Here is a 26,855-nt window from a genome sequence, read left to right as displayed (position 1 = left end):
AAAATACTCCAAGCTATACTAATGGCCTTTAAAATTGGGTCAAACTACCAGGATGGTTCAGGTTGCCCTGTTCCACTAGACTAGACAGCCTGTCAGAGTTCCTCTTGAATTTCCCAGTCTGCCATAGGTTCTTAGTTGAAAGATACTCTGATAATCAGAGTGCCATAATTCTTTTTTTGAGATGGAATCTTGCTCTGTCACCCAGGCCAGAGTGCAATGGTACCATTGCAGCTAACTACAACCTCCGCCTCCCGGATTCAAGTAATTCTCCTGCCTCAGCCTCCTGAGTATGTGGGATTACAGACATGTGCCACCATGCCCTGCTAATTTTTCTGTTTTTTAGTAGATACAGGGTTTCACCATGTTGGCCAGGCTGGTCTTAAATGCCTGGTCTTAGGTGATCCACCCACCTTGGCCTCCCACAATGCTGAGATTACAGGCGTGAGCCACCGCACCCAGCTGATAATTTTTTTTTTTTTTTTAAACTCATGCAAGTGATAAAGGGAACTGCGTTAATCTTTTTCATTGTCAGAATAATAGACTGTTCTGGCATTATACATTTTTTATTTCACTCTGGCCAGAAATGACCTCACACTATTTTTGGAGTGGAGGTTTATAATATGGCATGACTAAACTAACTATAGAACTCAGACTACCATTTTATTTTATATCTTCCTAGATGGAATCATTCTATAATTACTCCCTCAAGAACTAGCATGAGTAACTTCACTGAGCAGTATTTAAGCAGGGGTGGGCCAGTATTTGGAGTAGAGAAGAGTGTGTCATTCACAAGAGGTTTCAGGTTAGTCATTTAACAAAGGCCTACTTGTACCACTGTCTTTTTGCAAATAAAATGAATTCTGGGACTGGGCACAGTGACTAACGCCTGTAATACTAGCACATTGGGAGGCCGAGGCAGGAGGATCACTTGAGGCCAGGAGTTCGAGACAAGCCTCACCAACATAGTGAAACCCCGTCTCTGCTAAAAAATACATATATATATAAGTAAGCTGGGCATGGTGGCATGTGCCTGTAATCCCAGCTACTTGAGAGACTGAGGCAGGAGAATTGCTTGACCCTGGGAGGCAGAGGTTGCAGTGAGCTGAGATGGCGCCACTACACTCCAGCCTGGGTGACAAGAGTGAGACTCTGTCTCAAATAAAATGAATTTTGGGGCTGGGGAGGCAAAATTCCATTAAGATCACCTATGTACTTCTCTAATAACCGTGGTTATGAATTTTGACCTGTCCGAAACAGTTACATAATTGCTACTCTGTAGTGATCTATGTCTTTTTTTTTTTTCTGATATGGAGTCTTGCTCTCACCCAGGCTGGAGTGCAGTGGCACAATCTCAGCTTACCATAACCTCTGCCCCCGGGTTCAAGTGATTCTCCTGCCTCAGTCTTCCGAGTAGCTGGGATTACAGGCATGCGCCACCAAGCCCAGCTAATTTTTGTATTGTAGGAGAGATGGGGTTTTATAGTGTTGCCCAGGCTGATGTGGAACTCCTGACCTCAGGTGATCTGCCTGCCTGCCTTGGCCTCCCAAAGTGCTGGGATTATAGGCGTGAGCCAATGTACCCAGCCAATGATAAGTATCTTTTGAATTCCAGTAGAGAGAAACAAGTTTCTAGTAAGGAAGGTTTTTTAAAAAAATAAATAGAGATAATGCTATGAGAATATAAGCCACTGTTAAAAGTTCTTTTACTGGTGTTCTGAAAATGACATTTTTCAGGACACATTTTTTAAAAAATTATGTCTGTCAGCTGAGGCTTTGCCTATGGCCTACATCATTTCTTCTAATCAGTTTCACAAATTTACTGGATACCTACTGCGAGCTGGGTGTTATTCTGGGTGCTGTGGATGCAGAAGTGAACAAATTGCTCCCTTAATACTCTATGTTCTTTTGGAGTGAGAAGATAAAGTAAAATTTAAAACTTCTGATAGCAGCCGGGCGTGGTGGCTCACGCCTGTAATCCCAGCACTTTGGGAGGCTGAGGCGGGCGAATCACGAGGTCAGGAGATCGAGACCATCCTGGCTAACACGGTGAAACCGCGTCTCTCCTAAAAATACAAAAAATTAGCCGGGCATGGTGGTGGGCGCCTGTAGTCCCAGCTTCTCGGGAGGCTGAGGCAGGAGAATGGCGTGAACCTGGGAGGCGGAGCTTGCAGTGAGCTGAGATCGCGCCAGTGCACTCCAGCCTGGGTGACAGAGCAAGACTGTGTCTCAAAAAAAAAAAAAAAAACTTCTGATAGCTTTATGCAGAGAATTAATGGATAGAAGAGGTACCTTGGATCAGATATTCAGGAAGGGATAACCAAATTCATAATTCATAACCACGGTTATTAGAGAAGTACATAGGTGATCTTAATGGAATTTTGCCTCCCTACTGACAAAGTAAATTTAAGCTGAGACTTAAAAAGATTTAAAAAAAAAAAAAATTAAGCCAGCCGTGATCCTCCAAAATCAGGGGTAAGAGCTTTCCAGGCAGAAGAAATTTTGACTACAAAGGCCCCAGCCTGGAAAACTGTGTAAAATGTGAGGTGTGTGACACGGGCCAAGTGGCAGGCAGGGTCAAGTTCACAGACCGCTTTGTAGGCCAGGTTAAAGGCTCAACTTTCATTTTAAATGTAATAGAAAGATTACATAGTCTTCAGCAGGGGAGTGAAAGGTCTGATTTTGTGTTTTAATGATCATTCTACTGCTGTGGGGCAAGAAACAGTGACAGGATAGAAGCACAGTTATAAAAGCTTTTGTAGCCAGAGATGCTGGTGGCTTGGACAAGGCTGCCAAGGTCAAGAAACTTTGTTCTAGACATACGCTGCTCTGAAGAAATGTGGCTCCATTAAGGAAATCATCCAAATGGGGGTGGAAGATAAAGGGATGGTCTGTTGTTTGTTTTTTAAGACAGGGTCTCATTCTGTTGTCCAGGCTGACCTGCAGTGGCGTAATCTGGGCTCACTGCAGCCTGAACCTCTGGACTCCAGGCATAGGCCACCACGCCTGTCTGACTTTTTTGCATTTTTTGTAGACATAGGTTTCACCATGTTGCTCAGCCTGGTCTTGAACTGCTGGACTCAAGCGATTTGCCCGCCTTGGCCTCCCAATGTGCTGGGACAGCAGGTGTGAGCCACCGTGCCTGGCCTGTTTTTAATTTTTAAATGGAAGATTCTGAAGGATTTTAAAGTGCTTATTGTAGAGAGATGTTTAGAAAAGGGAGAGCTTGGTGATGCTGGAGTTGGGAAGAGAATTGCAGGAGCACCACCATTGAGAAGGAAGGAGAGAGCAGGATCGGAACTCAGAGGCCTGGTGTTTCAGAGGAGGGGAACATTTGCGCAAGCTGTTGAGGCAGGGAGAAAGAGTGTGTGTGCAGGGAGGAGTTTAGAAATTTTTATGGAAAATGAGGGATCCTGCCAACTGACTTTCATCTTCTCAAAGAAAAGGGACGTGGCTATTTAGTGAAAGAACTGGTGGAGAGGGTTAGGGGAACAAAGGGAGAGAAAGAAAGTAGATTTGCAGGGTCGTGGTAAAATGTAACAGTCGTGGGAGACTGGGGGAGCAAGCCACTAGAGAAAGGAGAAGGGAAGATGGTAGGTGATTTTGAGTCTGTGAAAGGCTGTTGAGCATGTTTAGATAAATTAGTATATATTTGTTTACTTATATCTCTTCTCCCTGCCAGCTCAGTAGATGTGAACTCCATGAAGGCAGTCCCTGGGTCTGTTTTACTACCACCACCTCTGTCCTCCCAAATACTCACTACTCAGGACCTGATACATTGCCCGTTCTGCAGAAGAATATTTGTGTGAGTGAATGAATGCCTACCTAGTGGTACCCTCAAGTCCAAGTTGAACAAATGTGAATGATGCTTCCGGTGGTAGATTTGCATTTTGGCATTTTGGAGGTGAGAGGACAGGAGATTTGCAGAGGATTGCTTGAGAGTGAGGATGGTGATGGCTCTTAAATCTTAAGCTGAGTAAGAAGCCAGTGAAGATAAGAGGGCTGGTAGGTGGGAAGAAAATGGGAGGATCTGTGGATTACATTTAACAGATGAAAAGAATTAGTGATTCCTGGGGTGGGAAGCTTTTGGCAAGGATAGGAGATGTCTGAATTTGTGATTGGGAATGTTTTGTAGCCAGAGATGCTGGCTACAGAATAACAAAGGTCAGGGTATGTCCTTGGGAGCATGAAGTGGAATGGAATAGAAGAAAGGTCATTGAGAAGCTTAAGAAACAGGTCAGGCACAGTGGCTCACGTCTGTAATCCCAGCACTTTGGGAGGCCGAGGCAGACAGGATCACCTGAGGTTGGGAGTTCAAGACCAGCCTGACCAACATGGAGAAACCCCGTCTGTACTAAAAATACAAAATTAGCTGGGCATGGTGGCACATGCCTGTAATCCCAGCTACTCGGGAGACTGAGGCAGGAGAATCGCTTGAACCCGGGAGGCAGAGGTTGCAGTGAGCCGAGATCGCGCCATTGCACTCCAGCCTGGGCAACAAGAGCAAAACTCTGTCTCCCCCCACCACCCCCCAAAAAAAGAGAGATCCAGGTGTCAGGAGTATGGTCTGTATTGTCACCAAAAATGACAGGAGTTGGGGCAGAGAGCAACTTGGGGGCCAAGCCAGGTGCTGAAGTTCTCAGTGAGAGAAGCCAGTGGTCAAATGGGCCCTTTTAATGTGAAACCTGCTGTGAGCAGGCTGTAATGTCTAAATTCATTTACCTGCATCTTGCTATTAGCCAGAGTAAAAATAGTACAGTAGCTTTCCCACTCCCTTCCCCAGGCTGCCGCCTCTAAGGATAACCCTGCTTTTGCATGTGCTTGTTACTGTCAGAGGACTTGTCCATTTCTTTCTTGAAGTTGACTTATGCCAGTTTTAATTCTGCCTTTGATGGCTCATTATTATGTAATCTTTTCATTTGCTATTTAAAACTTCCATCCAACTTGCTGCCTAGGTTAGTTCCTACTCTGTATTGGATGACCTCTAGCTTTTGAGCTGGTTATTCTGCCATCTTTTTGGCATTAAATCTATTTCTTTCCCTTTAGGATTTGGTGTCATAATGAAAACAAGTATTTTTGGCTTCCTTTTTCTTTAAACTGAAATTCTTTTGGAAACAACAAAAGCAGTGTCTTAGTTCTTTCTAAAAACCTGTTCACAGTTTGAGATTTGCTTATATTCCTGGTGTTGGTGAAAACTGTGTTGTTAAGTGGAAGTTTAGAGATTATGACATCCAATTTGCCTGATTTTAAGGATGGAAAAAAATGAGGCTGAGATGTGTGACTACTAACTAGTTGCAGAGTCCGTCTTCTGGCTTCCAGGTTAGTGTGTGTGTGCTCGTTTTTTAACTATACCAAATGCAGTCAGGATTTTTTTTTTAATCTAATTTTTGCTTGCACATCAAGAAAGGATGGTCTTTTTAATAATAAATATAGGGCACATGTTCTCAGGACCTCCTGGGGCTGTGTCATAGAAATAATAAATATTAAAAATAAAAATTATAATTGTATTTTCCATTTCCAGGGTGACAGAGTTACGGGAAACATATCTCTAAATCATAATATCCTCTCATGTTCTTGACACTTGTAAGAGCATTAAGAGATGGACACATAGGGTAAATATTAATCAGTTTTAGGATGAGGACAGCAAGATGAAATTACTTGTTCATTAAACTTATTAAGCTAATTCTAACATTACTGCTTGGTTACTGTATGCCAGTTACTGTTCAGATGCTTTACATATATTAACTCATTTAATCTTCACAATTAATGATGTGTGGATGCCATTATTTAACCTAGTTTTAGGAATAAGGGAACAGAAAGGCAAAGAGATGAAGTAGTTTGCTCCAGAGGCTCACACAGTGGCATTTAGGCATTCTGACTGGAGCCTGGTCCTTTTAAAAAATGTATTGTTACATCAGTTACACACATTTTTGGGGTACATGTGCTATATTGGAACATGTATGCAATACATAATGATCAAATCAGGGTAATTGGGATATCTGTCACCTCAAACATTTATCTTCAGCTCTAAAAGAGTGGTAGAGAATTGTAGTTGCGTCTTGTGAGTTCAAGTCCAATGTGTTCTGTACTGTATTGTCTCTGACCATGAAAATAAATACTGCCTGATCCCAACAGTGTGGTTATATGAACAACCAAGTGATCGAAAGATAAACTATGGAAACAAGGCAAAAGTTAATCTCCCAAAAATGAAACCATAGGAAAATAGGCCAAAGATTTTTGTAATCCACTAGGTTGGTAGAAGGGTTATGCTATTGAAGGATAATAACACTGTACGTTTTCTTAGTTATAAATGAACTTTTCTTATCCATCTAGCCCATTCCTCAGACTCCATATTATCAGAGAGAGAGGAAGAAACAGAAAAGTGGACCCCTTTTTAAGTTTAGATCTCCTGAACACACACAGGATGAGTTCAGAAGTTCCCATGACACAGGGCATTGAGAGTGAGCTCCCTGCCTGGTTCCTCACCCGAGAAGAGACCGGCTCAGGTCCATCTCTCCTGAGTAGGAAAGGCTCAGCTTTCTGAAGAGATTTCTACCTGGGCACAGGCTGCCTTGGGCAGGGCCTGGCTGTCTAAGGTAAGATGAAAATCTATCAGATTGTGCAGTCCTGCACACAGCTGACCAATGGCTGTCACTAGTGGAGCTGGCAGCACCCCCCCCCCACTTACTCAATTGGAACACCCCAACTCTGGTCATCCTGTGTGCTAGGAACAGAGATCCAAGTTATTACCCTTAAATAATTTGTAGTCTGAGATACTGCAAGGGAAGATGAGATTCAATCCTTAATAATAATATTTTAAACAATTATACTTACTCAAAAAATAGAATTAATCAGTTTGGTTGTGAATATTCTACTTTATGTGGGCAGTTGTTGTGAAGATAGACAATCAGAATAACAATGTATTCACTTAACTGTTTTCTTGCAGGAATTCATAAACTTATAATTAAATTGCATCAGCCACAGCTGTCTGAGCCACCTTAGTCTAGGCTCATTTTATCCCTGGGAGGTAGCTGCTGTTTTGGCCTTTGGTGCTCTTCACCTGTTTATCATAGGGTGGATTTACCTTGATTCACAAGTCATTTGTCTAACCTCTCATTTTGTCAAGATAATTCCAGGTGAAATTTCTGGTGATTGGCCCAATGTATTTCATCTACCCACAAATTTGATCATTATCCTCTCAAAGGGAACAAAGATGGAAAATAGGTGAAGCTTGGCCTCATTTATTTACATATTGACCCCAATGTCAGAAGTTACTCAGAAGTGTGTATAACTCTGTATAGACCCCTTCCTGGAACTGGACACAGAGGCTGAAATAAAAACCAGTTTTCAGCATGACTTAGCACAATGTTATTTATGTTCGCTGCCTGTTAGCCTATGGGTCATGAGATTTGTTATTCTAGAGCAGTTGAGTATTGGAGTGGAACAAGCAAAAGCAAAGCATGTTTTTCTGTTGTAATCTGTGCTTTTTATTTTTTAAGGTATATGATAATAGTTTTACATCAACTAAGTGTGATCTGGATTCCTTCTTCAGAATTATAAATTACCTAATTCCCTTCTGCTAAAAGATGCAGGACAGAGAGGGTAATCTTTTTAGCTGGACATTTATTCCTGTTGTACAATCCTCCTCACCCCCTTTAACGAGTGCTAGAACTACGCCAGAGAATAACTGTCCAAAAAACTTAAAGGAGTTCTGATTTTTATCTGGTCAAATCACTGAAATATGTCATTAGAAAACGTCTGGTAGTGGCCGGGCACGGTGGCTCACGCTTGTAATCCCAGCACTTTGGGAGGCTGAGGTGGGTGGATCACGAGGTCAGGAGATCAAGACAATCCTGGCTAACATGGTGAAACCCCATCTCTACTAAAAATACAAAAAAATTAGCTGGGTGTGGTGGCGGGCACCTATAGTTCCAGCTACTTGGGAGGCTGAGGCAGGAGAATCGCTTGAACCCATGAGGTGAAGGCTGCAGTGAGCCGAGATCGCACCACTGCACTCCAGCCTGAGTGACAGAGTGAGATTCTGTCTCAAAAAAAAAAAAAAAAGAGAAAAGAAAATGCCTGGTAGTGAATAAAATCTTAAATCATGTAGATTAAAAATAACCTGCTACTTCTACTTATGTTGCCATAAAAGCAGTTTTCAAAATATGTTCTCTTAAAATATCTTGAAAATAGTTCCTGGTCTAATGGAAACAAGTGTTGGGAAAATTCTCCTGTTGCAGACATATTCATTAGTGTGATGATAGCATTGCCAAAAGGAAGGAGAACATGCCAGGGCCAACACACACAGTCCTGAGAACATTCCTTCTCTAAATTTCTGGCCCGTTCTTTCTCTGTCTCCCTTCTCCTTGTCCAGGAGCTCCATTGTTGGCATCATTATCCAGAATGTAAATGGCTTTGCCAGAAACACTGCCCACAGCTTGTCTAAGAACAAATGTCAAGGAGATACGTTCTTTTCCATGTATTTGCTTTGGATATTTTTCTAACAATTAAAAAAGCCCGAGGGCCGGGTGCAGTGGCTCACACTTGTAATTCCCCACACTTTTGGAGGCTGAGGTGGGTGGATCACTTGAGGTCAGGAGTTCAAGACCAGCCTGGCCAACATGGTGAAAACCCCATCTCTACCAAGAAATACAAAAATTAGCTGGTTGTGGTAATCCCAGCTACTTGGGAGGCTGAGGCAGGAGAATCTCTTGAACCTAGGAGGCGGAGGTTGCAGTGAGCTGATAGTGCACCACTGCACTCCTGCCTGGGTGACAAAGTGACCTTGTCTCAAAAAACAAAAAAACAAAAAAAAACCACCTGGTATTGGAAGAGATCGTTTTAGTTTAGAACGTAGAAAGTTTCTTAATTGAGTTGGTCTGGTTGTGTTCATTCCTCAAAGGCAAGATTATAAACTGTTTCTGCCTACTTTGGAAGAGTCAAAGGGTTTGTTTTGTGGCTCTTTATGGTATTTTATCATGGTGGTGGTTTTGTATTCTCTAGAAAATTCCTGTACTTAAAAATGCTGCCTTACAGAATTAATTTCCTTTAAGGACTTAACTCTTGGATATTTCCCCTTAATTCCTCTGTTCTCAGAGTGCTTGCCATTGTTATTAAATGCTAGATTTTTAGAGCTGATAGGGCCTTTAGAAACAGTAAGAGTGGAGAGTTTGGAGATCATGTAGTTCAACTGTTTGTCTTCGTAGGTAAGGAAACAGACCGCGCAAGGTGCAGTGCCCAGGGCCTGCAGTTGATGAGTTGGGTCTAGAACCCATGTCCCTGTTGAGTACTTTGCTCTTCGTGGTGTGATTCTGCCCTCTGTCCTAGTGCTCAGATGGTGTTCTATACTTAGCAGGGGCACTGGAGACTGAGCTCCAAACCATTTATTACTAAAGCATATGTTTACCAAGTCCTTTTTGGTTCTGTTATTTATTCCTGTACTCAACTAAGCCAAATCTAGATTTAATTGAAAACTGTATAGACACTATTAATTCCAAGTGTGCTCTTCAGGCCATGTCCAATGAGGGAGGCACCTTAGTCTTTCAGAGACCATTTTGATAAACATTTAAAGCTTACCATAGTTATTTTGTTGACTTAACACCTTTAAATGCCCCGTGGCATCCGATTGTTGAAGCGTAATGCCCTGTAGGATTCCCATTTCATTTAGATTGAGATCTGCCATTCCCCAGCACTCAGGTGAGCTGATTGAGCTGTTCTCCAACTAACCTATTTTAGGACACAAGCTGTTTGTTAAACAAGCCAAGTATGTGAATATGTCACTGTTCAGGCACTAGTCTCAGTGGCCCCCCATCTCCCTCAATAACAGCCAACGTCCCTAAAAGGGCCCCGAATACTGATCACCTCTGTGACATCACTTCTCATTTTCTGCCCCTTTCTCAAATCCATTCAGTTTCAGGAAAAAAACTTCAGAACATCAGGCAAGCTCCTAATGTACTTTGCACTTGGCTGTTCCTGCTATAGAAACCTTCTCCTCTCCTCTTGGTACCAGGTGGCTCCTCTTTCACCTCCTTCAAAGCAACTCACCTTCTCAGCAAGTCCCTTACTGACCTCATTTAAAACTGCCACCCCGCCCCAACCTTTCCATTTCTGTTCCCCTCCTTTGCTGTGTTTTTCTCCATAATGCTGGTGACCTTCTAATGTAGGACTTATTTTTTCTAAAGACCTCTCCTTACAGGTATTTCCCCTTAAGTCCTATGTTCTCAGAGTTCTTTGAGTATTGGTTTTAGTTTATTTAAATGAAAACTTCCCAGTGCTTCTCATCTGTAGCCAGCATTGGGAACTTTTGCCATAGACGTTGCTTCATTAGGTGTTAGTTTTGAGAGTTCTCACAGAGGCAGAATTTAAGTATCAAGAACATATTTTTAATTCTTAATAGTAGCTTCAAGCAATGTTTTTCATATAGTAGGACCATTCTCTTGCCTTAAACCACATAGTGGCTCAGCATTGTTCCGTACTCATCAGAAAGCTTCCCTGCAGTAGTGATAGCAGCATGTTCCTATATATATAACTGATCTTGAGGACCATGCACCTTATAACCTGAGGTTCCTCTGGTTTTGGGGGAGGATAATGAATTTGTGTTATTTGAACAAGAGTGTTAAGATACGAGATTTCAAATAAAATGGTTGGTTTTACTGACTTTTTCTTAAAATAGTTCAGCACTAGTTAATGTTTGTATAATTAAGTCTATTTTAGAATATTTGATTCTATGTATAACTTTTTTTTTGGAAATGGAGTCTAGCTCTGGCTTCCAGGCTGGGGTGCAGTGGCATGATCTGCAGAGGCTTACTGCAGCCTCCACCTGCCAGGTTCAAACAATTCTCCTGCCTCAGCCTCCTGAGTAGCTGGGACTATAGGTGTGCCACCACATGCCCGGCTAATTTTTGTATTTTCCATACAGATGGGGTTTCACCATGTTGGCCAGGCTGGTCTCAAACTCCTGACGTCAAGTAATCCACCTGTTTTAGGATTCCAAAGTGTTGGGATTTCAGGCGAGAGCCACTGTGCCCAGCTGATACTATGTATAACTTTTTATTTGAAAGTTTTTTTACTCTCAACTATTAAAATTACACATTGTAGAAGTGTCAGAGAGCCAAAAGTGCAAGTAGAAATAATGGGAGAATCTCTCAAAGATGACAGCCATTGACACCTGTTTTCTGGCCTTTTCCCATTGCTGTGGTCCTAGTTCTGTTCAGGTGTGATGAGATTTGAACAGTGCAGTGGAGAAAATCCTACCACCACTAAGAATTCTGCACTGTTAACTTTTGTGCTTACTTTCAGTTTCTTATTTATGTGCATATGTTTTAAACAGAGCAAATAATATACAAGCCCATTGTCCCTTTTTAAAAGGAATATATTAATAGTGTAAAAAAATATATGCAAGCACGTTGTCCCTTTTTAAAAGGAATATATTAATAGTGTTACATAAAGTTTTTTTTTTTTTTTTAAGACAGCCTCACTCTGTCGCCCAGGCTGCAATACAGTGGCGCCATCTCGGCTCACTGAAACCTCTGCCTCCTGGGTTCAGGTGATTCTCCTGCCTCAGCCTCCTGAGTAGCTGGGACTACAGGCACATGCCACCACCCCCGGCTAATTTTTGTTTTCTTTTTACTAGAGATGGGGTTTCACCGTGTTGGCTAAGCCGATTTTGAACTCCTGACCTCAGGTGATCCACCCACCTTGGCCTCCCAAAGTGCTGGGATTACATGCGTGAGCCACCGTGCCTGGCCAGATAAAGTCATTTTTAACCACTGTTTCCTGTTCTGTTCCCTACTCCCATCATGACCCTAGCCCTGGTGCCCTAACTGAAACAATTACTTTTGCAAATTTGGTACATGTTGGTTCAGTACAGTTTTCCTATACTTGTTACCATGGAGAATAGGTAGTATTGCTTTGTTTTAGTTTATTAAATAACCCCAGGCTGTAAATATAACATCCTGCAACTTAGAAACACAAACCAACCAACCTTAGCTTTAGATGTATACAAGATGATACACATTGATCTACTTCATTACCCTTGGCTATGTAGGACTGGGTTGAATTTGGCTCTTGGCTTTTATAAATAATATTGCAACAAATACTCTCATGGGTCATCTGGGACATGTGTATTAGTATTTTTCTAAAGTTATATAGAATTTTTTTACCCTAATTTTTCTCCTCTTAATACCAAGACATGAACATTTCCCATTATTAAAATGTCTTCATAAACCACATGCTTCTTAAATCTAGACTTTGAAACGTCTTTAATTTCCTTAATGAAAAATTAATATTGGACACAAAGCTTTTTTTTCATCAGAGTAACTTAAACATCACATGGGCCCTCTTGATTGTGGTAGATAGAACATTATACTGTTTCAACACAGAGCATTTAAAAACAAAAGCTAAAAGTGTGAGTGACTAGAGTGGTCTAAGACTGGACTACTTGGACTTGGTATTCTTATCTCCTGTTTTCTAACTCAGGGGAAGTTTCTCAGGCTTTTGGAGACAATCTCTGTAGCACCTCACTTGAAGTTCCTCCAGTGCCATTTCTCTGCATCTTTCCTGACTTCCTGTTTTACTCCCACTACTGTGTCAATACTTTATTCAGATTGCAGTTATTTATTGGTGTCTCTTGTCCCACTGCCACAGTGACTTCCTCAAGAATAGTGAACTGTCTTATTTTTGTACCCTATCCAAGCACAATGCCTGCTTCAGATATTGAAAGTGTGAAACAGAATGAGAGTCCTAAAAGGAAATGAAGTGATAAGGATGACAAAATGACACCTTTGACAATGGATCTCTGCTTTAGAATGTTGCCATTTGCATATATACTGACTGATTGAATCACTGGTTTTATTAATTTCTCCTTGAAGTTTAAATGGCCGTATAACTATTAAAGTGTGTACTTGGTTTGCTAGGAAAAGTTTTAAAAACTTAAACCTCCAACGGATATAGCCAACTTAGAGGTTTTTTTTTTTTTTTTTTAAACTCCTTGCTTCATTTCTTGGTTGCCCCAATTTTAATCAACACTGGGTTTCCCTGAATGAGTAGACTAATGTTAAAGGAAATATTTTGGTCACTGCTCTTATGAAATCCTTTGTGGTTTGAAGTGGTTTTCCTTTAGCATTTCAACAGTTTCATTCATGGTCGCGCACAGTGTAGCCAAGTGATACCAGTAAGTGAGCTTCAGAAGGAGAAGTTCAAATGCAGAACCTCCAGATTTAGAGCTTGAACAATAAAACTTCTGGGAGGGAGAGTCAGACTTTTATCATGACACTGGTTATGAACCATTAGTAGTATAATTTATCTTTGGGCAGTATCTTCATAGCTCAGAAAACAGTTGCTTTAATGATTATTTTGTATAAGAAGCTGCATTTCTCCCAGTTTGCTCTTTTGTTAATAGAACGCTGATGTATTCTAAGTAATTGGAACTGTCAGGAGAATATAATGTTTATCAGTAACCAAAGATCTACGGTTGAAAGTAGTGATTTATAAGTATTATCACCTTTTCCCAATACTGAAATTGTTTCCAGTACTGAAATACTTTAAAAAACTAATTGTTCTCTGGATACTTTTTGCTGCTAATTAACATCTCTTTTTACAGGATTCATGAATAAAATTTTCCATCCCAACATTGATGAAGCGTAAGTAACTATTTTTAAATGTTTAAATTTTAGCAGCAACTGCTCTTGATTAGCGTTTCTCTCTCTCTTATAAAAAGCCTCAGTTACCGTTTTGGACCCTATCAGGAGTTAGGACTGTATGAATGGTCATGTAAATGATAGAATCCAAAGGATATGAGGTTCTCAATCACTTAGTTCACATTCTGCTATTGTACCACTTAGTTTTTTCCATTGTCGTGACTGGGTCCTTCATTTTTCTTGTTATCCAGCAAACAGTAGTAATATTCCACATCTCACTTCTCTTTGTGTAGACACAATTCAGAGATGTGTTTTCAGTCTACAGATTGACTGTTTTCAGACCTTATAGTATTTTCTCGATTCTTGAGAGTAAGGCAAAATGACTATAGATTCAGTTAATGAATCTTATTTATCCCTTTCTTTCATTCTAATATTTTATTAATGATACTTTAAAATATTCCAGCATATCCTGTTTCATACTTCTAGTGCTGTTTAGAATATATTATTATTTGGGACGCGGTTTTAATTTGTAATGGCACTAAGTTTTGCGTCTCTCACAAGCATACCTAACAGGTTTTTCTGAACCCTGTGTGAGTAGGTTGTATATATATATACATCATGCCCCTTAGTCCTTTAATATTAATACTTTGTTTTATCAGTTATCCTAACAAGGATATTCTCTTATCTGTCCACAGTATATGGTTGTCAGATTCAGGAATTTAACATTAATACAATACTTTTTGTTTAATCTACTGCCATATTCCAGTAACTTACTTTTTAGCACTTTTTTCTTTCAGTAAAGGATCCAGTCTAGAATCACACATTACATTTAGTTGTCAGGTTTCTTTAAACTACTTTAATCAGGATTAGTTCCTCAGCCTGCCTTTTTCTTCTATAAAATTCACATTTTAAAATAATATGGACCCATTATTTTATAGATTGTTCCTCAGTTTGGGTTTGTCTGATGTTTCCTGTTCATTAGATTCACAGCATGAACACACTTAAGGCCAGAAAACTACAAAGTAAGATTGTATCTTTCTTGGGGTATCACATTCAGAGACATACAAGGTCTGTCTGCCCCTTGTGTTCTCAGCACCTGGTTCAGGTGTTGTCTGGTTTCTCCACTGTATAGTTACTATTTTCCCCTTTCAGTCTGTAAGGTGACACTTTAAGACTTTGTACTATTCTGTTTCTCATCATAGTTTTCCCCAATTGGGATTCTTTTTTTCACAGATCTATTAAAAGTATTTTTCTTGATAAGTAAAATTAGTTGCCAGATACATGCAACTAACTTTCTAATTTTTAAAAACATGCCATTCTTTCCATCTGTTTCAGGTCAGGAACTGTGTGTCTAGATGTAATTAATCAAACTTGGACAGCTCTCTATGGTGAGTTTGGCCATGGAATATTTTTTGGAGATGTTGAGACATTGCCTAAAAAAATGTTATTTGGCTTTTCTTTTCTGGTTTAAGATGCTTTGTTGGTAATGGGAAGGGATTTTTGAGGGACCGACTGGGAAAGTTTGATCAGTGGAAAAAATATTTTCTCATAAGTACAAATATATCAGTTTAGCTGTGGAAATTTAAAATGATTTTGTGAGATTCCAAACTTAAGGTATAGTGATACAGGTGCGCACACACGAATACATGTGCAAACATATGTATGTATTAGAAGCACGTAAAATATATATATATTTTAGTTTTAGAAAAAACTAAAACTACTTAGGAATGTCCCTCTGAAATGAGAGAGAAATGATACAGTAAGAGGTTTTAGGGGATCATCTTTTCAAAGGCCAAAACTTCCTTATGAAGGAAGAGTAATTTAGCCTTACCTTCAGTGCTGAAATTGACACCCCATCTCTTACAGGGAAACAACAAATGAATTGCCCAGCTCTGCAGAGTACTGTGCTGAATATCACAGAGAGTTATAAAGAGCATCAGGCCTTTCCTCCTTATCACCTGGTTGGGGAGCTGAAAATATTTTAAAATACAGTAATCCCTTGGTATCTGCAGGGGATCAGTTCCCAGACCACCAGCAGATACCAAAATTCGTGCCTACTCAAGTCCCACAGTCATCCCTGCAAAACCCGCTGACATGGAGGGCTAGCTGTATTTATTGAAAACCATATGTGAGTGGACCCATGCAGTTCAAACTGTGCATGGACCCATGTTGTTCAAGGGTCAGTTGTATATTTGAAGTTAATTAGGGATACAACAAATAAATCTATTTTTCCCTCCACTTGTCCAAATCTCAGGCTTTGTAGCGTCTCCCTACTCCAGTGCTCCTACCCCATATACTTCTGCTGATTCTCCAGCTGGAAGTAATCTCTGGATACCATTACATTTTATAGCTCCTTTTTTTATGGCCCACTTTCACTTTCTACTGTGCGTTTGTTGTTTATGCCTATTTTTTTGTGCTACTAGATTATTTTCTATCTTAAGGGCTATCAGATGTATGTCTGATTCATCTGGAAGGCCCAGGATTCTTATCACAGTGCCCTTCACCAATATGGGTTGAAAGAATGAATGGTACAGGTAACAGTTGCTGAGAGGCACAAGAAAAGAAGGGAAAGCTCAGTTGAGGCTGAGCTTAACCAGGGATGGCTGCTTCTTGTTGAAGACTTGTGTGACCTTTTAATGGTCTGAGGTAGATAAGACTTCTTAGTCCAGCCACAATTTGCAAGTTACCTTTGCCAGATATCCTTGAACTAGGTTGGTAAATGAGAATCACAGAGAAAGGTTGGTCAGCAGCAGAACACAGTTAATCCCTGCCTCCACCTGACTGTGCCATTCAAAAATTATTTTCTCTACCTGGAATGTTCTCCCCTGATCTTTGTGTGGTTGGCACCTTCTTCACTCATCTCACATATCACTTCCTCAGAGCAGTTTCCTTTCCCAGCCACTCCATCTGAAATGACACCCCTCCATAGCACAGCACCCTGTTGTGTGTATTTTTTTAATTTTAAAACTGTTTTTTAATGCATAGAAACAGAGTTGCACTCTGTTGCCCAGGCTGGAATGCAGTGGTGTGATAATAGCTCACTGCAGCCTTGAGCTCCTGGGCTCGAGTGATCCTCCCACCTCAGCCTCCCCAGTAGCTAGGACTATAGGAGCATACTACCAGGCCTGGCTAGTGCCCCATTTTCAGTAAGCTTCTGAAACTGGTATTTGTTTATTATTTATCTTATCCCCTTGGATTGTAAGCACGATGAGTAGGGAATTTGTCTTGTTCTTGTCTTTCTCTCTCTCCACGCACATGTGACTATAACAGTGCCTGGTGCACAATAAGGGTTCGACTATTTGTTGTCTTAATGAGTGAATTAATCATGTCCAGTACTGTTTAACAAGAGAGTTTTAGGGGAGATGGTGGCATCTAGTTGAGGCAACAAGAAAGAACATACACTCTGAGCTTGATTAAATGGATTCATTTTAAGATGGTTTTTTTGGTAAAAATGTCTCATGGCAGGCTGCCTGGAATATCTAATGTAATGATGTGTTTTCTTAAACTACATTCACATTTTAGAAATGTACATATCAAAATACTGCAAGCTGGTTCCAATTACAATGAGGTAAATTGATGTTTAGTTTTGCTAAAGCTTTTACCATTGACCAGAAAAGCTTTGTGGAAGATGTTTGCTGACTGTCAAGTGCCTCATGTCTCAGAACAGATTTTTTGAAAAAAAACAGTTTCACTGAATTCACAGACATGCAACTCACCCATTTAAAGTGTGTAATTCAGTAGTTTTTAATATATTCAGTTATATGCAGCCATCACCACAGTCAATTTTAGAACATTTTCATCACCTCAAAAATAAATGTGTACCCTTTAACTATTCCCTACCTACCCCCCAGCCCTAGGCGACCACGAATCTGCTTTCTGTTTCTGTGGATTTGCCTGTTCTGGACACTTCTTAGAAATGTAATTATATAATATGTGGTCTTTTGTGACTGGTTTTTTTCACTTTGCATAATGTTTTCAAGGATGATCCGTGTTGCATGTATCAGAATTTCTTAAGGCTGAATAATATTTCATTGTATAGATAAACCACATTATTTGTCAGATAATAGACATTTGGGTTGTTTCTGTCTTTTGGCTATTACGAGTATTATAAATATTTGTGGACAAGTTTTTATGTAGATATGTTTGCATTTCTCTTGGGTATATAGGAGTGAAATTGCTGGATAATATGTGTAACTATTTGAGGACTGATAGACTACTTTCTAAAGTGGCCAACATGAGTAAGATTTCATCACATTTATAAAATGTTAGCGTATGTTCTTATATTAACTTGCAAAGCATTTAATAAGCAGCAAGAGTTAAACCACGTTGGTCCAAGTGAACTGAAAGCAGACTTCTGTGTTACATGTGTATGAGTTATTGAACATGTTCCATAATACAGGAGTGTGGGCACACTAACAGGTAAGTACAGGAAAACAGGAAGAAATATTTTCAGAGTATAGTCAAAAGTATACTGAGCATGGGAGAATTGTTTTGACATTTTGCTCAAAACTATTTCTCAAGAAAATTCAATATTTCTTTCATGGAAAGTTTTAGGAACAGGTAAATACAATTATATAAAGTACCGGTAGAATATGTTCGTTCGGATGACCTTGAAGTATTTTTTCAGACTTATCTGATCTTGAGATCTGAACTGAATTTTTATTACAAACTGTTAAAGCCTCTGGCATTGAAGGTTAGTTCATAATTGGTGAGTTCTGAATCACTTCATTTCCTGCAGTGGTTCCTGAGAGAATCTGAGCTCAAAGGACCGCCCCCACCAACCCCTGCCCCGCCAAAAAAAAAATCTAACACTACATAACTAATAGGAGAAAGTTGGCATGTCAACATAAATATTCAACTGAAAAGCAAAAGGCTAAGCCTGGCACCTAAAACTTGTTTCAACACTTTCCTCTGCTGTAGATTCGATGAGGGAGCAGGGAGTGGATTGTGAAATTTCCTGCCCTTTACCTTGCCCCAGGGCATGTACTGTGCTGTGGGTTATACATATTTGTAGCATAACAGCAATTCACAGTTGAAATTTCAGGTTTATGTTAATCATAGCCTGATATTAAACAGCATTCATGTTAGCAGTAAATTTAGTCCTCTGTCCCCTCACACCCCTCCCCATCGTTGATTTCTGGTAAGCCAGTTGACTCATTGCTTCTGTTCTTACCCTGTTTTCTCTTTGCCAAGTGTATGTGCAATTTGTTTATTCAGAGTTCAAAATTGGTATAATTGTGGTTTACTCACCCAGTAATTTTTAATTTTATATTATTTAACCTTATAAGAGAGCTAATTATAGTGAGGAATCGGATTAATTTTGTAAAGATGCTTGTCATCAGTATGAAGTTACCAAGTCTGAAGTTATCTATTGTTATTCTTACGACATTAAGCAGAAAGTAGCAGATGACCAAATTGATTGATTTTGGCTTCCTGCAGGATAGCATCTTTTTTTTGCATCCCTTCCTGCTCTTCCAGACAGCAGTGACAGAAGCTCTGAGAAACATAAAATGTAGCCAAGGGGATCTGGATTTCCATTTCAAAACAAATTAATTTTAAGGACTGACAGGAGAGTTCATTAAGCCACAGGTAGCTTTTTAAGCACTCTTCTACTTTCCAGTTTTCCTTTTTTTCTTCAAAATATATTTTATCCGGAGTTGGCTTATCACCCTGCACTCCTGGGGGCTCAGGTGCCTTCACTGCAATACAGCTTTAATCTTTCTCTCATCCCACCCTTCTGGACGAGGCATGCTTGATCCCTGCAAAAGTGTTTCTCTCTCCAACTTTCGTTTTATTCATTCTTTTACTTGGTAAATTATGTATATGATGGATTAAGTTGTAGGCTGGGCACAGTGGTTCACACCTGTAATCCCAGCACTTTGGGAGGCCAGGGCGGGCAGAGTTAGAGACCAGCCATGACGAACATGGAGAAACCCCATCTCTACTAAAAATACAAAATTAGCTGGGCATGGTGGTGCATCCTGTAGTCCCAGCTACTTGGGAGGCTGAGGCAGGAGAATCAGTTGAACCTGTGAGGCGGAGGTTGCTGTGAGCCCAGATTGCACCATTTCACTCCAGCCTGGGCAATAAGAGCGAAACTCCATCTCAAAAATACAAAAAAAAAAGTTGTGGAGAAGTGAGGTGGAAGACAGTTGTCTTATGAAATTGGGCAGTTTACATTTTCACTGTTAGGGTTTCACCCTTAGGGTTGCTAGCCAGTGGACTGGATACTTGTATTCTTATTTTGCCAGGCAGAAAAATCAACATTTGGGAGAAGTCTTCCCCTAGAGTTATCTGGGGGGTCAGTAACAGGCAAATTAAATTGACTGTAACAGAAGGGAATACTTCAAGGACTTGGAGATTAGGCAAGAGATATAAAATTTCTTTCTTTTTTTTTTTTTTTTTTTTTGAGACGGCGTCGCACTCTATTGTCCAGGCTGGAGTGTAAAGGCGCGATCTCGGCTCACTGTGAGCTCCGCCTTCCGGGTTCACGCCGTTCTCCTGCCTCAGCCTCCCAAATAGCTGGGACTACAGGCGCCTAAAATTTCTTTTACCGGGCATTTAGAAATTTAAAATACAAATTTAACACTTATCCCATCCCCTTTTCAGTCAGATAGTCTGTGAATCTTCCCAAATAATTCAGATTTTGGCAGAAGGTGTATCTTAAAATAATGCTTTATGCTGGATTAGTGCATGCTGTTTCTAAACATTTTACTGTAATTACACAGATAAGAAATACATGTATGTGTCTGCATGGATGATTGGCCAATTACTATTTGAACAGCTTGAGAACTTCGGTATTGGTCTGTCCATGTTGAATCACAAACATCATCCTGCCTTTGGAACAGCTGGATGTCATTATTTCTAGATAGAGGCCAAGTAGAGCAATTCTGTCCAGGACTATTGGGATAATGTCACCTGTTATACATAATAAAGAAATATGCTCAGTTGTGGATTTGCGCTTCAACAGTACTTAGCTAGCTCTGTGACCGACCTTCTTTATCTGTCTGCTTGGAAATCTTCAGATGTGATGTATGTGGCTCAGGAGTTTAACTAGTTATATACATAAAAACGGAGTCTTGCTTGCTTTGAACAACTTAGTGGAAATTCATTAAAAATATCACACTCGGCCGGGCGCGGTGGCTCAAGCCTGTAATCCCAGCACTTTGAGAGGCCGAGACGGACGGATCACAAGGTCAGGAGATTGAGACCATCCTGGCTAACACGGTGAAACCCTGTCTCTACTAAAAAATACAAAAAACTAGCCGGGCAAGGTGGTGGGAGCCTGTAGTCCCAGCTACTCGGGAGGCTGAGGCAGGAGAGTGGTGTAAACCCGGGAGGCGGAGCTTGCAGTGAGCTGAGATCCGGCCACCGCACTCCAGCCTGTGCAACAGAGCGAGACTCCGCCTCAAAAAAAAAAAAAAATCGCACTCACTGGTGGTCAACTTTAAAACCATGGAGTGGTCCAGGCTTTTTGGATCGTGGGACATGAGCCAGCCAGGGTATGGCTCTGAAAGACAGCCACAGCTATATTTTGCTTTCATAGGGGCTCTGATTTCAGGGCTTGTTTCATTCTTGATTATATGTAAATGCAACCTTGATTTGTTTTATTTTCATTCACTTGTGATTACTGAGTTAATAAAGTCTTCCCAGTGTATGGACACTTGGCTTGTAATTGCAGGAAGTTATCTCTCGTTATTCTTTTCTGATATTAACAACAACTAAATTATCGTCTAGTAATTACAAGCTTGAATAGCGAGTTTTAGTATGACAGCAAGACTAGCCAGCTAGCTAATTACACATTAACTGCCCTCATTTCTGGAAGGCTAATAACAAATCCTATTACCATGTTTTAGCTTACAAGCTCTTAAAGTAAGCAGGGTCATAACAGGTTTGAACTAGGATGAATGACCTCTAAAAAACACCCAAGTAAGATGAGAATTGTTTTGAGATTGGCAATGCAACAAGAGCAGTGTTTTTGATGAACAAGAGCTTGTTTTCTTCATTGTGATCTATGCAGTAGCGTTTATTTTCTTCTGCAGCTCTCTGAAGTTTAAATATGTTGGGGTGAAAGGGGCTACAATTAGGCAATGAATGGGAAATTACCTTTTAAGCAGGTTTGGAATGCTTTAAAACCAGTCCATGTCCTGTAACTACACACCTCAGATTGGTGACCTGGTAGCCTGGCCCTGAGCAGAATGTGGCTGGTTTTCCCGGTTTCAGCACCCTGTATTCATCTATCCATCTATCTTTTCTTTTTTCTCTTTTCTTTCTCTCTCTATTTATCTTTCTCTCTCTCTCTCTCTCCCCACCCCACCTCTTTCTCTCTTTCTTTCTTTCTTTTTTGAGACAGAGTCTCACTTTGTCGCCCAGGCTGGAGTGCAGTGGTGCAATCTCAGCTCACTGCAACCTCTGCCACCTAGGTTCAAGCAATTCTCCTGCCTCAGCCTCCCAAGTAGCTGGGATTATAGGCACCTGCCACTGCACCTGGCTAATTTTTATAGTTTTAGTAGAGATGGCATTTCACCATCTTGGCCAGGCTGGTCTTGAACTCCTGACCTCATGATCCACCTGCCTCGGCCTCTCAAAGTACTGGGATTACAGGCGTGCACCACCGTGCCAGGCCGGCGCCCTGCGTCTTTCATATTTCCCTTTCCCGCACAGCGCAGGAACACCTGTTTCTAGCTTAGACTACTTAAAAACCAAAATATTACTACTAAGTGAGATTTAATTTTTTTTTTTTTTTTTTTTTGAGACAGAGTCTCACTTTGTCGCCCAGGCTGGAGTGCAGTGGGCCGGATCTCAGCTCACTGCAAGCTCCGCCTCCCGGGTTTACACCGTTCTCCTGCCTCAGCCTCCGAGTAGCTGGGACTACAGGTGTCCGCCACCTTGCCCGGCTGGTTTCTTTTTATTTTATTTTTCAGTAGAGACGGGGTTTCACTGTGTTAGCCAGGATGGTCTCGATCTCCTGACTTCGTGATCCACCCGTCTCGGCCTCCCAAAGTGCTGGGATTACAGGCTTGAGCCACCGCGCCTGGCCGAGATTTAAATGTTTTTACCAATCTTTGATTGGTAATATTCTTTGATTGTTTGAATTCCTACTAATTGTTCTTTTTTTCTTTCTTTTTTTCATTGTTTTCTTTTTTTTTTTTTTTTGAGACAAGGTCTTGCCCCGTCACCCAGGCTGGTGGCTCACTGCAGCTTCAACCTCCTGGGCTCAAGTGATCCTCCTGTCTCAGCCTCTCAAATAGCAGAGACTACAGGCATGCACCACCACACCAAGCTAAGTTTTCATTTATACTACAGATGGGGGTATCACTATGTTGTCCAGGCTGGTCTTGAACCCCTGGGCTCAAGTGATCTGCCCACCTTGGCCTCCCAAAGTGCTAGGATTACAGTCATGGGCCACTGCACCCAGCCACCATTTTTGAGAGGTAGGAGGGAGGTGTTTGGTGTGTTTTTTAAAGCATCCCACTTCTTTTCGGATAAGGGAGGTGTTTTCGTCTGTTTTTGTTTTTTATTTTGTTTTGTTTTATTGCCTGCATGGCCCTCTTCATTAAGACTTTATCTTTAAAAGATCCCTGTGGACTAATATGAGAAGATATGTGAATCTGCTGAGCTTAGACTTTTTATATATTTTATCCACACATGAGACCCTCTCAGTTAAGTAATTGTATGAATTCTTTAATATACCTTTTAGTATGTGGCAGCGGGTTATATTATCTTATTTGCAGCTAGTTAGCCTTCAGTAAACTAAGTGCAGCATGGTGAGCCCTGTGGCCAGCTGGGCCTGAGCCACAACACTGCAGGAAGTCTGGTGGGTTGCTTCAGCTCACCACCTGTGTGCCCTCAAAGCAGCTGGAGAAATGGGCTTTTTGTCACTGAGGCTGAGTTCAAATTAATTATTTTATTATTTTATTTTATTTTATTTTGTTTTATTTGAGATGGAGTCTTGCTCTGTCGCTCAGGCTGGAGTGCAGTGGTGCAGTCTCGGCTCACTGCAACCTCTGCCTCCTGGGTTCAAGCAATTTTCCTGCCTCAACCTCCCATGTATCTGGGATTATACAGGCGCCCACCACCAAGCCCGACTAATTTTTGTATGTTTAGTAGAGACAGGATTTCACCATGTTGATCAGGTTGGTCTTGAACTCCTGACTTCAAGTGATCCACCCGCTTCAGCCTTCCAGAGTGCTGGGATTACAGGTGGAAGCCGCTGCGCCCGGCTCAAATTAGTTATTTTAGAGAATATTACTTTTAATCTCAAAACTGTTTCTTTGAAATCTGCCTGCCTATCTGATTGGTTTTACTGAAGTTTTCCTTGAGGGGCTGTCTGTCATCTTTTAGGGCCCTCTGTTTGCAAGTTTTTTTCTTTTTCTTTTTTTTTTTTTTTTGAGACGGAGTCTTGCTCTGCCGCCCAGGCTGGAGTGCAGTGGCCGGATCTCAGCTCACTGCAAGCTCCGCCTCTCGGGTTCACGCCATTCTCCTGCCTCAGCCTCCCGAGTAGCTGGGACTACAGGCGCCCACCACGTCGTCCGGCTAGTTTTTTGTATTTTTAGTAGAGACGGGGTTTCACCATGTTAGCCAGGATGGTCTCGATCTCCTGACCTCGTGATCCGCCCGTCTCGGCCTCCCAAAGTGCTGGGATTACAGGCTTGAGCCACCGCGCCCGGCCGCAAGTTTTTTTCAAAGATAACTGCTTGGTTGTGTGCAGTGTAGGACTCTTTATAGGTTTTTGACTACTCTTCCTTTCTTGTAGAATTTCACTGTCTTTTAATGTTTACAGACTGTAAGCAGGATAAAGTTTTAAAATTCAACCATTATTAATATTGCTGCTTCGTAGGAGCTGGTAAAGGAGTGGAAAGTAAAGATCTATTAGTTATGGTGTCTAATACACTGTTGAGGAAAATCTGTTAACCCCAAATTATTAAGTACCTAAAGAAATCTGGAGATCTTAATTTATTTGCCCTATTTCAGGCCTTAACAACAACAAAAAAAACTACCTAGTTTTTGCACATATAGTAGATACCCACCACCACCACCAAAAATAGTTGTTGAATGAACAAGATGAAATTTTATGGTTGGCTTTATTTTGAGCACATATTGTAAAATTCATGACTTGCGTGGCAGTTCATGACGAATTCAATACAGTTCCTAAAGTCAACCGATGGGATTTTGAAAGGTCAACAGCTGCTTTTCTCTAGTAGTCAAGGATGTGAATAACATGATCAAAATTCCCAGGAGTTTCAACTGTAATGACCAAAAGTGCAGGGAAGGAGATCTGTGTAAGTCACAGAGAGAATCATCAGTTCTAGACAACAATCAACTTATGATTTTTGTCCATCTTTTCCTCTAGGTGTGAACAGGATTTTTCTTCCTTTCCTTTCAGCCCTGTTCCTTAAAGAATTACAGAACAGATAAATACCTTAGACAGTAGTGACTGTCCCTGTGATTTTCAGCTTGGAAAGCCAGGAGTCCTCCCCCCAGAGGGGAGAGGGATGGTGAAAGAAGTTTGGATAGCATGCTTCTGGAGGGTGCAGAATTTTGATTGACAAATAATCGTTGTACATATTCATGGTGTGTATAGTGATATGTTTTTTGTTTTTGTTTGTTTGTGTTTTGTTTTTGTTTTTGTTTGAGACAGAGTCTCGCTCTGTCGCCTAGGCTGGGGTGTAGCAGCGTGACCTCGGCTCACCGCAGCCTCTACCTCCTGGGTTCAAGCAGCTCTCCAGGATGCAGAATTTTGATCGAGGGCAGGAGGAACTTATTGTTTGTGGGAAATGACCTACATGATTGTTTTAAGGAAACTTTCTCTGATTACAAAGGCGAGAGTACAGAACCTTGAAGGCCATTTAGTAGATGACTGCCCTGATCCAGGGCTGGAATGATATATTGGGCTTGACATAGTTACATGCCAGGGGAAATAGAAGAAAAACTAGAGACATTTCTGGGGAACTGAACACTTGGAAGAAATGAAGAACATCTAGCCAGATTCCTTCCAGAGGCTTGGAGCCTGAGAGCAAGGGCGTTAGAGTCAACTCGCTTCATTAGGTGAAGGGAATGGGTTTTCAGGAAAATAATCTTAGACATGTAAAGTTTGATAAGACTATAAGACTTATGAAGGACCAGTTTTATGGATTTGGTAGTTACCAACATAGACTTCTTATTTTTCTTTCTTTCTTCTTTGTTTAAAGAGACTGGGCCTCAACTGGGCATGGTAGCTCACGCGTGTAATCCCAGCACTGGGAGGCCAAGGCTAAGAGGATCACTTGAGCCTCAGAGTTTGGGACTAGCTTGGGCAACATAGAACTTGTCTCTGCGAAAAAAAAAAAAGAGAGAGAGAGAGACTGGGTCTTACTGTGTCATCCAGGCTGGAGTGCAGTGGTTGTGATCATAGCTCACTATAACTTCAAACTCCTGGGCTCTAGTGATCCTCCCTTCGGAGTAACTGGGGTTACAGCTGCAAGCCACCACACCCAGTAGACTTACTTCTTTGAAATTGTAGGATTGCCGGGCACAGTGGCTCACACCTGTAATCCTAGCACTTTGGGAGTCTGAGGCGGACGGATCACCCTGAGATCAGGAGTTCGAGACCAGCCTAGCCAACATGGCAAAACCCTGTCTTTACTAAAAATAGAAAAAGTTAGCCGGACGTGGTGGCATGCACCTGTAATCCCAGCTACTCGGGAGGCTGAGGCAGGAGAATTGCTTGAACCCAAAAGGCAGAGGTTCCAGTGAACTTAGATTGCACCACTACACTCCAGCCTGGGGCAATAGAGCGAGACTCCGTCTCAAAAAAAAAAAAAAATTATAGGATGATGGGCTTCCCAGGGTAAGAGTGTACAAGGCTAATTCTTAAAATGCAAATACCACAGAATTTGAGCTGCTGTGCAGGATGCTGATGTCTTTCCAGATAAGTTTTTTATTATGTGTTTTTAACAAACAGGATATTGGGCTTCTGGGGGACAGATAGTAAAAGTAGAAAGGGGATGGGGTAGGTCGGTTTGAGAACAGAAGAATGGCTTTGATGGTTCTTGGCACTTGGCACCACTTGGTGGTTTTTGAGTGAGTTACAGCATTTATTTTTCAGTATTGAGTCCGAAAAACAAATGAAGAATATTTAGGTAAAAGTCTCCAAAATGACTGCCTGTGTGCTAATTGTGGTTCCCAGTGAGGCAGAACATATCAAGGTTTGGGCGTCCACAGGATTTTAACCTGAAGAAA

At 41.1% G+C, this 26,855-nt stretch overlaps 1 protein-coding gene across 6 annotated transcripts in view; it reads left to right on the top strand.

Annotated features, from left to right (window-relative positions):
• UBE2H (ubiquitin-conjugating enzyme E2H) overlaps positions 1–26,855 on the top strand; it is a 126,649-nt gene that overhangs the window by 83,729 nt on the left and 16,065 nt on the right. For 5 of the 6 annotated variants that reach the window (XM_011939590.1, XM_011939589.1, XM_011939593.1 and 2 more), the window contains 2 exons: positions 13,598–13,637; positions 14,970–15,022. The exons of the other annotated variant lie outside the window; for it this stretch is intronic. In XM_011939590.1, the coding sequence (XP_011794980.1) occupies positions 13,598–13,637; positions 14,970–15,022 (93 nt within the window). The remainder of the gene's footprint in view (positions 1–13,597; positions 13,638–14,969; positions 15,023–26,855) is intronic. 6 annotated transcript variants of the gene reach the window in all.

This window comes from Colobus angolensis, unplaced genomic scaffold (assembly GCF_000951035.1).
Source record: "Colobus angolensis palliatus isolate OR3802 unplaced genomic scaffold, Cang.pa_1.0 Scaffold182, whole genome shotgun sequence".
Classification (NCBI taxonomy): domain Eukaryota; kingdom Metazoa; phylum Chordata; class Mammalia; order Primates; family Cercopithecidae; genus Colobus; species Colobus angolensis.
This window is presented reverse-complemented; position numbering and strand designations above follow the sequence as displayed.